This window comes from Diachasma alloeum, unplaced genomic scaffold (genome assembly GCF_001412515.2).
Source record: "Diachasma alloeum isolate Michigan unplaced genomic scaffold, Dall2.0 Dall_scaffold_00300, whole genome shotgun sequence".
In the NCBI taxonomy this organism is placed as follows: Eukaryota; Metazoa; Arthropoda; class Insecta; order Hymenoptera; family Braconidae; genus Diachasma; species Diachasma alloeum.
Genome location: NW_021680439.1, coordinates 1936990 through 1949634, shown reverse-complemented (window position 1 = coordinate 1949634; position 12645 = coordinate 1936990). Strand labels below are relative to the sequence as shown.

Sequence of the window (12645 nt, the reverse complement as noted above, 5' to 3'; positions counted from 1 at the left end):
TTATCAATAATTTTTGCGTCAGGGAACATCCGAAACCATTTCAACCGCAGCCAACGAAAAAAACAAATTTTTTGACGTAAGTTTTATCCAATTCTGTCCATCCGTTATCCCGTGAGAGTGGCGCAAAGTTTACCCGCTTTTAATATACCTATATATATATATGCTCGTGGGGCCTTAAAATTTAAGTCGCTCGGCTTGGGTATAGATATTTTGATTGATCTAGATAGCAGCCATCACGACGAGTATTTCGAAAAAGATAAAATCATCCGTTGAGTAGTTTGTGAGATATCCCAGAGAACAATTTTTGCCAGTGCCATCTAAAATTTAACAGGACATCGGCAATTTGTCGGCAAATTGTCGAGATACTGTTTGCTGGGATTTAACAAAATATATTTATACAAAAGGTTGCATATCTCAGTAACCGCTTAGCCGATTGCGTCCATCCAAAATACTAACATTTAGTATTATAAGAGCAAATGTCGACTTGCTAGCTCCTTTTTTGCTCAAGTTATCGTGTGTCCAAGATTTTTCATGAAAAACGGAAAATGGTAATATCTCCAAGTTATGTATTAAGGGGATACGTCGGGGGATACGACCCATTGCACAGTTTGCAATATAGAACGGAATATGGGAATAACTAGGAAAAATCGCGGACCCGATCGATTTTCCCTCGTACAACCACGAAAAACTTCTTTTTTTCCTGTTTTTACCTTCAAAATGTTCCTTGCACCGTAGTTTTGAATACGATTTTAGCTTTTTTTCAACATTCGCTACACTCTCCAAAGAATAAAGTCAAACATCCGTTTTACTTTATTCGCAATAGACCATGAATAAATAAATTTTGAATTTCATCTTTTTTTTCATTCTTTTGCTTCCGAAGGGAAGCATTGTTTTTGATCGATTTTTCGATTCTCTAATTTTGGTTGCAAATGGTCTATAACGTCATGAAACGTAAAGAAATGATGTTTTTAGGAGGTTGTCTGTATGTATGTGTGTGCAGATTCGGGTTTTTGGTGATTCAATTTTAGAAAATTCAACGTAAATACGGTGAAATTTGCAGCTAAAAATTTGAAATTTCGGCTCATGATAGCTATGAATGAGCCTCACTTTGGTGCTTCGTTTCAGCTCGATCGGTCATGTAGTTCCCGAGATATAATCACTTGTTTAAATTTCGTTTTTCCGCAATATCTCGCCAACAACTGCACCGATTTCAATTTTTTTTTTTCGAACTACTCGTCTCGATGGCCTCTATCTAGATCACTGATATCATGTATACCGATTTGTGCAAAGTTTGGAGATATTGCCGTTTATCCGTTTTTTCATAAAAAACCTTGTACGCAAGATAAGTCAATGAAAAAATGAGCTAGCGACTTGAAATTCGGTATGCTGCTAGCTTTTGTAACATAGACGGTTTGTATTTTCGATGAGGTCAATCGGTCGAGCGGTTCGCGAGATATTCAATTTTTTGTGAAAATCTATTCTGGCAAATATCTCGTCAACTACTTGACCGATTAAAAATTTTCTTTCTTCAAAATATCCATCTCGATCGCTACTATCTAGATCATTAAAAATATATATACCCGTCCATACAAACTTTTGGAGATATTCTCGTTTTTCTTTTTTTTTTGTTTTCTCATTCTTGTGCGGTTGATAACTTGTGACGGAAAAACGATATTAACTTGAAATATAGTATATATATCTCTCTCATAATACCAAAGGTCCGTACTTTAAATGGGTGCATCGGCACTATGGAATACCATCTGGAATGAGGATTACTTTTGTGAATTTGAATGGGAAGTAACGTCATCATCAGAAATTACTACGTTTTGGGCGATACAGATGAAATCACAAGAAACTATTGAATCAGAGTAGAACAACAGACTTTTATTGACAAGGGAAGTGAGAAAATGAAAGGATTCTCTACGTGGAAATTGACAATAAAAGATTGTTGATTCAATATTGGATTTCGTTGGTGAATGTCATTGAATGGTGATGAATGAAACGGTCGTTTATATTTCCATATACTTCCCTTCGGAAGCTTACTACCAATGAAATTGGTAGAAAAAAAAAGGAGAAAAGTATAATAAGAAAAAAAGTAATGGTCATTTGCCTTTTGTCAGATAGGAGTTCTACCCCTGCTTGTTTTTTTATGTCTCTAGAGTGGAGTAAAATTGATGGAATTCACAATTTATTTATTCATGAAAAAAACTGAAATTTCACCGACGTTTCCTCTTAAAGAGTCTATATATTCTAATTGACTTACATAGAGGCCATCGAGACGAGTATTTTGACAAAAAAAATTTGAAATCGGTACAGTAGTTTTTGAGTTATTGAGGAAACACGAAATTTAAACAAGTTGTTATATCTCAGGGGAGCGATTTTGCTCGTTTTATGTCGACATAAAATCAAATTTCAACCGATCCTAGTTGAGTATTCCGAATCCAGGATTGTCATTGGTTGAAATTTACGATTTTATGTCGACATAAAACGAGCAAAATCGCTCCCCAGGAACTACTGGTCCGATCGGGCTAAAACTGCGCGCCAAAGTTGAGCTCGATAATGACTAAAACGAGCCAAAACTTCAGAAGTTTATCTACAAATTTTACCATATTTATGTTCGATTTTCTAAAAATTAATCACCAAACACCAAAATAGTCGAATACATACATACAGACATGACCCTAAAAACATAATTTCTTCACATTTCATAACATTCTAAAAATCGGTCAAAAGCAAGGTTTCCATTCGAAAGCAAAAATAATTGAAAACAAATAAAACTACACTTGCCTTCATCGTCAAATAAAATAAATTAGGTAATTGAGATAAAACAAATTACACAAAAAATCCAATGAATCAAAAACGTCAAACTGCAATGAACAAATTCCGCAGAATTATTACTTGTTTGTTCTTTTGAAAAAAAAATTGCAGAAAATAATTCTGCACACTTTGGAAAGTTCTGAAATTAGACAGATGTATGGAATTGCCTCAATGAAAAACAAAAATTATAACCATCATATTTTCCTTATATATAAAGGAAAGCATAATGGCTGCCGAATGAAAACTCGAATTGAAGAATGTCGAATCGATTCACCGAAAGTCGAAGTCGAACGGACGTGTTCGATCATGAACTTATGAAACAGAAATAGAGTCGTATCGAATAAATTGCCACATGTTGTTATCTTCAGAGTCATTGCGGCGGGTGAAAGACGCATTCTCATGAGAACTTTGATGAGAATGAGCAATTCGGCCGCGCGACAGTGCTATTTACGAAAGTACGCTAGAATTACAAATCGGATTTCTAACCTCGAATAAGAAACGAACACCCTGTATACATTAAATACATCAGTGCATATTTTCTATAATACACGCATTTGTTTATAATTAGTGGAATGGGAAATGATTTTTTGGTGATAAAAGTTACGAGCTGACAAGATTAAATTATAGATGATTAATGAACTTGAATGTCGAGAATGAATTGAAAAAAAAAATAGAAAATCTAAAAATATTCAATTTTAAATTTTTCATTCGATTTTGGTTATTCGATGGTTTGTTTAATGAAATCAATACTTATATGACAAAATAAAATAATATTGATTTTTTTGCCATGGACCTAATTTTTGGTGAAATTCTGAAAACGGAAGAATTCGTTATAATTCAGGAATAGTACATTACATGCCCGAGCCTTGGAAAACAGATCACCGTCCTCCACGTGCACGATTGCCTTCCGAGTCGAAGGCGAGGATGGGGTTTTTCAGGTCCCGTTACACGAAAAAAATTATTCTTTGAGTGAAACATTGATTGCTATTGGATTATTTATATAAAAAATGATTGTGGTCTTCGAAAATTGTGATTTTCCAATCATTTCATTAGTGTATTTCAGAAAGTCGACTTCATTTTTTCCTAGCAATTATACTGTTGAAAAAAATTGAAATTCATGGATAGTTCAGTGGTAATTTTTAGGAGCAAGACATTTAAGTTAAATTGAGAGAGGAAAGTCATGAAATTTAAAAATTGACTGAAAATTTAATGGAATTCAACATTTCTTAACAGTATGAAAATAAAAAGTTGCTTGAATTTTCATTGAAAACGTGAATATTCTGCACCCAATTTCTTACTCTGTATTTTCGATTGATAAACCAACTATAATTGTTCTAATCATTTAGGTCGGGGGCAATAGAATGATTCAACTTTCTTAATGTTGCGCTTACTAAGGTTTTCTCCAAAGTTGATTAGAATCAATAACTAGAATTATGAGTTTATTATGATATTTTTTACATGAAGTGCAGAAGAATCTGAATGCACTACAGTGCAAATGATGATAGATTTTTTCACGTTGAACAAAGAATAATAATAATATAGGAATAAAAGAAATTCAGTTATGAATGAACAGCTGTGGCTCAATATTCCATAACAGTAGAGAACAGGAATGATGATATTTTCATAATATCTGACACATTAACATGAATTTCAGATTCACAAAAAAGAATCGAGCAGAAGTCAAATTGTCATTTTACGTTTTAATTTCCAAAATTTGGTGCTGAAAACATGAGGTGACAATATTCTAAATGGGGAATTATGTTGATGATATGAACAATAGATTAATTGAATTACCAAGTGAACTGATTGAAAAATTGTATCACGGTGTTGGCAAGCACTTTTACCAGAGTATCACCAAACATTGAATTTCGGCAATTTACTCTTCGAATTATGTTCGAGTAGAAATTGGATTGTAATTATGATGGAAATCTTATTCAGTGAGCAGAGGAATTAGCATATGCGCAGATTATTCATTGCAATATAAATATTTCATAGTTAATAAATTGAGGCACATCATTTTCATCAGTCGCACTGCTTTTTGCAATGACAATGATTATGAACAATGAATGGAAGAAAGGAATTCTGAGTCCGACGGGAATTGTGTTATAAATATGGTAAGAGAGCCCTTCAGCTTGACTAAGATAGTAATCAAAAGTCGAAACTATTGAAACTGATAATATGAAAATTTCAGAGTCGGTTTTATCTTTTATGTGAGCACTCATCAAGAGATTGTTAGAAATTGATAAATACGTGTTTCAGCTTCGTTACAAAATCCATCTCTAAGGGGGTGAATAGGGAATGAATTATAGAAACTTCGAGGAAGGTTGCAGGTTTCCAAAAAAATCAGAACTGTCAATTTTTTTCCCAAATGTAAGATAATTCGGGAGTTTTCCAAAAATTCAAGACAATTATGAGGTTTTCTGAAGAACTTAGAGACAATCTATGGAGTTTTTGAAAATTACAAAACATTTACAATATCTCTCAAATATTCGAGGATTGTTGAATAAATAATGGGAAAACAATTGATAGGAAAGGGCGGCATTTCGCAAATAAAACTGATTCGAAGCAGTCATGAAAGCCCGAATACTGCACTCTGATTAATTGAAATGCGAAAGGAGGAAATAATTTGGTAATTCTTCAGATTTTCTCCACAATTCCACAAAAATTTTCAAGTTTCTTGAAAAAAATTCATATAAATTTCGAAAGATTATAGAAAATTTGAAAAAATTTTAGATGATTAGATGATGAAAGTTTGAAGTTTATGACATCGTCGAATAAAATTGTGAAAAAATCATGAATGAAGCGAAAACACTTCGAATTAGCGAAAGAAGATCAGAATTGACCCCATAATTTTTCTAGAAAAATAATTGAATACTTTTGTCAAGTTGCAAACGGAAATGAAGAGGGAGGCGAAGACAAAAAAATTATGGCCTGTGAGAAATTTGATAATTGTTGTTTTGCACTCTGAATATAATTTTGATTACAATAGTAATTAAAATTTCATTCAATGAGGACGGAAACTCAGAATTAGTGGATCACTTATTATAATATTTAAATTGAACAAGCAATGAACCGAGACGCATTGTTTTCATTAACTTTAACACTCAATAGACTAAAACGACGATAAATCATTAATTTTCGAAAGAAACAAAAAAAGCAAAGACAGAATAAATGGGCATCAACGTCGCGGCCGCTTGCGGCCGCGGCGACGCTAGTATTGAATAATTGAAGAACTAACAGATCGTTTCATATTGAATGAAATACCCAACCCAACCTCACATCACCCACGACTTGCGCGGTTTGCGCGTGACTGTTTTTTTCTTCAAAAAAAATATAGACAATCACATGATGGAGTAGGTACCTAGTGTTAGCAACCAGTGGCAACCAGTGTTGTCGATTCAAATGGAACGTGTCAACAATTGTCCATCCTTTGAATGAAAAATTAACCACTCCGTGTGTTGACTTAAACTAAAATGAGGTCTTGACAGTCGACGATGAGGTGCCAAAGACAACTCACCTCTTCGACGAAAACACCTGCACGATCTAAATTAAAGCAAATTAACCTCTAAATTCGCCGGAAAACCTCCAAAATATCAACAAATCGAGTGAAACTCAAATTCTTCCCCCAAATTAATTAAATCAAAGTGTAAATAGGTAATAAAAGATTGATAAAATCCAGTGAAAATGAATTTCCGAAAGGAAATCTGGCCAAAATCCGCGGGAGATGCCGCATCGATGGTGTTCACTCTGATAATAGTCCCAGTGATCTACTGGTTCGAGCTCTGGGTGGTCCTTCCCCAGCTCTTCCCCCCAGGCTCTCTCCTCTATCTCTTTCACTTCACCCTGGGGACGTTCATCCTTATAAACATCGTCGGGAACTTCACGTACACTGTTCTCTGTGACACGAGCACCAGGTCAGTATAGCTATGTAACGAACAAATCTGACCGGTCAATTTACACGTAAATTATGCGTTCCGTTGTTTTTTTTATAAAAAATTGCATCTTCCTTAGATTTCGAGATATTCATTCAAAACTGGTCAATAACTAAAATCGACTTAAACCGTTTGGCCATTTCGCTACTGAAATAAGAAAAGTGCTACCAAACTTTTTTGATTTTTTTGCAATGCCATACTAAGGTAATATTCACTAAACTTTCGATTTCCGTTCGGCGTTATTCGTAATTTTATTCAATTTCTAAAAAAAAAATCATGAAAATGAAAAAAAAAATGACCGAGCATAAAAATAGCAGATTTCATCTAGATAGACGATTTTTCAGCATAAATGACAACGAGAAAAAATTACTGACAATTGGGTAAGTTGACCGGTCAGTTTGCATAACGGGGTATCCGTCAAGTCAGAAAAGGTCAGAAAACGGTAAATTTACGGCTGATTTGATGCATCTAAAAAATGACCGTCATTTTGGATCCCCAGGTCAATGATTCTCCCAGTGAGCAAGGCAAAGATGAGAGAAGGCTGGCGATTCTGTGCATCTTGTGAGGCCATGGCTCCCCCTCGATCCTGGCACTGTCAGACATGCGGTATCTGCATTCTCAAGAGGGATCATCACTGTGTGTTCACGGGGTGCTGCGTCGGCTACTTCAATCATCGGTATTTCCTCATGTTCGTGCTCTACTTGTTCATCGCTACTGTCTACAGCTTCTATTACAATAATCACTTCATCTGGGGGAGAATGGAGTTTCACTTCCCCATGTCAATTATTAAAATGGTCTTTCCACTGGCTTTCTCCGTCTTTGGATTGGATTACTCCATGGATCAGTTCTATCTGATGCTGTATGTCATTTCAATCGTGGGAATGGGGTTCACTGGGGCACTATCTGCTTATCATTTTCATCTGGTGTTCACTGGAGCCGTTGCGCATGAACGAGCGAAGAGCAATTCGAGGTATAATCTTGGGTGGAGGCAGAATGTGAAGGATGTTTTTGGAGAACGCTGGTATCTCACTTGGATCCTGCCTTATTTTGAGTCCAGACTCATTGGTAATGGAGTCAGTTGGAGGACTGCAGCTCCGTGGAATGAGAAGTCGAAGAACAAATGAAGAAAGTGAAATTTTTTAGGGATTTTTAGTTCAAAATCTCGAATTCTGGCCTTTGGAACCGAGTTTTGAGGACATCGGAAGTTTAGGGTGGTTCCTGTATGCTTGGATGAATCAATTGGAAAGATTATAATTGAGGTTTTGAAATGTTTCTTCAAAACCGTAATTAAATGGGTAGGAGAGAGTGGGATGAAATGAACATTTTCAACTTCTTTTCAAATATTCATAACTTAGAAACAGATTATCAATTAAGCTCAGTCCAAGCTCGTCACGAAGGGGAAGAATTTTAATTTTCATTGAAAGAAAAGACTCCATTTCATTAACAATTCAATAAGGCATTAATATTTTAGAAACAGTGGAATGTGTCCATTTTACCTCACCCGCTCCTATGTTCTGAAATGTTCTCGGGAAATCTATATGGGGGAAATTGAAGGACTGTTAAAAAGTTCCTTAATGTGTTTTTTATGAAGTTTGGAGGATTTTGGGCTGATTTTAATTTTTTTTTCTGCTGAAGTCTTGGGACTTTTGGTTGCAGTCCGTGGACTCCGTAGTCTCCTATGGTTTTTCAATTGTTGCAATTGTGATCGAAGACTTGAACAATTATGCGTAAAAGAACTGTAGAATTAAGTGTTGGGTACTTCAAAGATTATGTCAATTAATATTCGTGTAAATAAAATGAAAATTATTGACTAATTTGTTGTGTAAACGTATCGCTCTATTTTTCTTTTTTGAGGTAGGGGAGAATGGGGCAAAATGAAATAGTAGGGCAAAATGAAACAGTTGAAAAACGACTGTTTGACGCAATTGAAGCAAAAAAAATTTTTTATTAAATATATTTTTTTTTATTAACTTTTGTTTATCAACTTTGTTATTCTTGAGAGTACTGATGAGAATAATACTTTTTTTTCCATTCAGTAGAATGGAAAATTATCGACGAGTTTTGACGGGAGATTTAGTCAATGGATTTAATTGAAAAGAAAATGAACCAACAAAATGTTGTCAAAGGGGGAGACCCAGAGCGTGAAAAAGGAAAATGTGATGCTGAATTTCAATCGAATGAAAAATGAATAGTGTAAGCGCCATAATTTAATCAATTGAATTATAATCCATTGAATTATAAGACGCATAGAAAATTATTATTCTCATCAGTACTCCCAATAATAAAAAAAGTTAATAAACAAAAGTTGACAAAAAAAAATTTTTTTTGCATGAATTGAATCCATCAAGATTGGATATCCAGATTGTTTTGTGAATATTTTCGAAATGAAGAAGAAATCCTGTGCGAGATGTTTTGCGCTAAATTTTGTGAATCAGAAATATTCTTCAATATGTTTCTCTAAGCTTTTCAGTTGTAAAGAAATTTTCAAAATAATATATCCAGAATTTGTTGATACAACTCTAGTCATCTAATTTATTTTCATCATCCTTCAATTCTTATGGATTTTTCATAAATATAAAAAATTTTAATTTTGTTTGTATTCCGCATATTAGAATAATTTCTACAGCTTCAATAATTTTATTCATTAAAATATTCGTTAACAATTTCATTTCCTACCATTCTCAGGAAAATGTCAAGAAATATTTATATAAAATTACAATAAAAAAAATATTTATATAAAATTGAGTTATCAATATTTTTCTATTCTAAATATATTAATTTCCTAGGAAGCAATACCCTTCAGATAATAAATCCAATTGAGATGGCAGAGTTCAGGATCAGTGCAATAAACCACCAATTTTCCAGTAACGGGACTTAATAACTTCTCATCATCTTCAAGTCCAGCCGAAGTTTTGAAACTCACGACAACATTCGCGTTTTGATTGGGATCAATAATATTTGAAGCAGACGAAGTGGAAAACGAAATTGTGGGATCCACGACACACTGGAACGTCTTCGCTTCTTTGAAAACATTTTTAAAAGGAATAGTCAGAGGTTTCTTCGTAGTTAACGTGAAAGGTCCTTGAGCCTTCGGCAAACTCGCTATTCCAACGATAGGATAAACAATTTCCCCAGCTGTTTCCGATACTACAATGACATTCCTCTCGACTTTTCCAACACTCGAAGGCTCGTAACTTAATTCCACAATCTCCTCTCCTCCGGAATCAATAGAAATTCTACTTTCCTTGCAGGTAAATGGCTCTTCGACTCTAATAAAAAACTCTGCAGTAGCTCTACTTGAATTCTTGACTGAAATACTTAATTTTTTCGAAATTCCCAAACTCGTAAAAACGGTCACAGCTTTCTCCGGAGCTGGAGGAAGAGATTTCAACTTCAGTTCATAAGGAAAAACTCCCAATTCCTCACTAATTACTTCTAGTGATTTTGTCGATTCTCCAGGAAAGACCGGGAGGTATTGAATTGCAATTTTATCAGCTGATTTAGGTGGAAGAATTTTGGGAATTCCGTCGATGAGAATATCTAATGAATTCTCATACTTTACTGAAGAATAATTGACAGTTCTATCTTCAAGTGGATTGTAAACCTCAAGTACATAATTCGTAGAAGTTCTTGCATTTGTAATCAATTCGATTGTCTTCAGAATTTCAGGCTTCGTGACTTTGTACTCAACTTCATAAAATTGATATTCACTTTCTGAACTTGTAAACGATACTCTGAAGTCTAGTACTGATTCATTGAAGCAATGAAAAACAGTCTGGTAACTCCGTCTTCCTCTAGCATTTACATCGATTTTGTCATTTCCCGAGAACGTAAATATTTCATTTCCTTTAGGACTTGTTAACTCAAAATTTGTCATGAAAAATTGAGTTTTATTGTCCCAATTTTCCACTGAAAATAATTCTGTGTGTTTTTTCTTCGCTGGAACTTCACGAACGATTTTCCCGAGAGATTCCGGAGGAGAACTGGAGCCTTTTAGTTCATAAATGTTCACCGATTTTTGTTCCAGCAATCTTAAAACAATTTTGCCCTTATGGAATTGATTTTCAGAAGTCATGACCAAAGGGAAATATTTGACGGTAATTGATTTAGAGGATTTAGGAGGAATATTCAAAAATTTATCTGCAGTAAAATAATTTCCGAACGTTGTGATTTCGATTTTTTCCACAATATTCAAATCGTTTTCCACTTTTACGTGTTTTTGATCCTCTTTACGCACTGGAGTCGTAAAGTTTATGATGTCTACGGGTGCTGGAAGGGGTTTAGAGCTTCCAATGAAACTCACGATAATGTTTTTATAGTTTTCTATTTCGATTATTCCTTTTCCTTCGAATCTTCTCGTTTTTTTACTGGGAGTGAATTTTATATTGAACGTGACGTCACTTCCTGCAGAGGAAATGCCTTCGACCGGTTTGATGTTGAAGCAATGAGGGAGTTTGGAGAGATTCCACTTGAATTTCGATGTGAAATCTCCAGAGTTACAGAGAACGATTTTTTCCTCTTCGGTGAAGCCTTCGGTAATAGCGCCAAATTGGATTATCGATCGATTCAGGTGGAATTCCGGTGCGAGGCATTTTCCCCGAAGGATGGAGAGTGGGATGAAGGTGGAATCTATGTGGGCGCCGATGATTTCCTCAGAGTTCATTCTTCTCCGAGGTTTGAATTTTATTGTCACCTCTTGGGGCTTATTTGGAGAGAGGGCGAATACACCTGCTGGGTGGATTTTTATTGAATCAACTATTGATGATGTTCGCGGGTTTATTGTCTCTTGAGGGGGCTGTTTCATGAAATTGACCTGGAGTTTAAGAGGTGTTTTCCCAGAGTTTATTATTAATAGACTTCGTTTTGTTGCTTTACCGAGTGGCACGTGGCCTACATCGATGAGCTTGTCTTGAGGCTTGAGTAGATTCACCTGCAATATTTTTTTGTTTGTTGATTTAAAATAATACGAGTTGAGAAATTGATAGAACTTTTGATTCAACCATGCCTATTGAGCTGAGTTTGATGTCATTAGGACCTTTCGAGAATTTTTATTTTTAAAAAAGCCACAGGGCCGATTGCTCTTAGCCAAATAAATCGTCAGAATAAATTCATGTCCCGAGTAAATTTACTCCACGATTAAACGATTTTAGGAATTTGTCGTAGACTGCTTTCTTCGAGGGGCTACTCACTCCATAATTGACTGACACAATGATTTCGTAATTACGCTGATTTCGGGTGATTTCAGCGATTTTGGAAAAAATGATTTCGGCGATTTCGAGCGTCACAGGTCATTTCATGATTTCGAATGATTTCATTAATTCGAAATCAGTGATTTCAGCAAAATTAAGTTGATAAATAAGAAAGGTGGGGCAAAGTGACGATGAAAATGCGGTCCATTTTACCATTTTACTATGGCAATAAGTACGGCATTTTATTATCATCGTTGGCAGGAGTGTCAATTTCAAAATCATGAATTAGTTACACGGTTCGCAGTACGCCAGTACGCCACTGACTTCGCTGATTTCATTGATTTCAAACAATTTCACGTGATTTCGGAGATAATGTCGAAAATGATTTCGGCGAGCTGAAATCACTTGATTTCAGTGGTTTCGACAATTTCACATGACATCGGAATGATGTCATGCTAGAGGTGCGCTATGATTTCGGAGGTGAGTAGCCCATCGGCTTTCATTCATACACGAAAAAAATTTAATAGAAAAGCCTAGGGGATTTGTTAAAAAATTCTATTGAATTTCGATTGAACTTCCTATTAATTTTTGGCAGGTATTTCCGCTGACATTCAAATTTGTTTTGATTTTTATTCCGATTAAAATACAGGCCAGTCAATGACTCATGTATTTTCAAATTTATGTAGAATCCGAAATATGTGTCACAA

At 34.9% G+C, this 12645-nt stretch overlaps 2 protein-coding genes across 2 annotated transcripts; one reads left to right on the top strand and one right to left on the bottom strand.

Moving 5' to 3' along the window:
* Window positions 1-6038: 6038 nt before the first annotated feature.
* Window positions 6039-8650, top strand: LOC107039459 (probable palmitoyltransferase ZDHHC24). The gene is made up of 2 exons (XM_015259073.1): window positions 6039-6731; window positions 7249-8650. Exons 1-2 carry the CDS (start codon window positions 6502-6504, stop codon window positions 7871-7873), a joined length of 855 nt encoding a protein of 284 aa, XP_015114559.1. The 5' UTR covers window positions 6039-6501; the 3' UTR covers window positions 7874-8650.
* Window positions 8651-9531: 881 nt separating this feature from the next.
* On the bottom strand, window positions 9532-11752 carry LOC114841287 (hydrocephalus-inducing protein homolog). The gene is made up of 2 exons (XM_029126202.1): window positions 11738-11752; window positions 9532-11679 (listed from the first exon to the last, which is right to left on the bottom strand). The coding sequence occupies exons 1-2, from the start codon at window positions 11750-11752 to the stop codon at window positions 9532-9534; spliced, it is 2163 nt and encodes a 720-aa protein (XP_028982035.1).
* Between the last annotated feature and the right edge of the window lie 893 nt (window positions 11753-12645).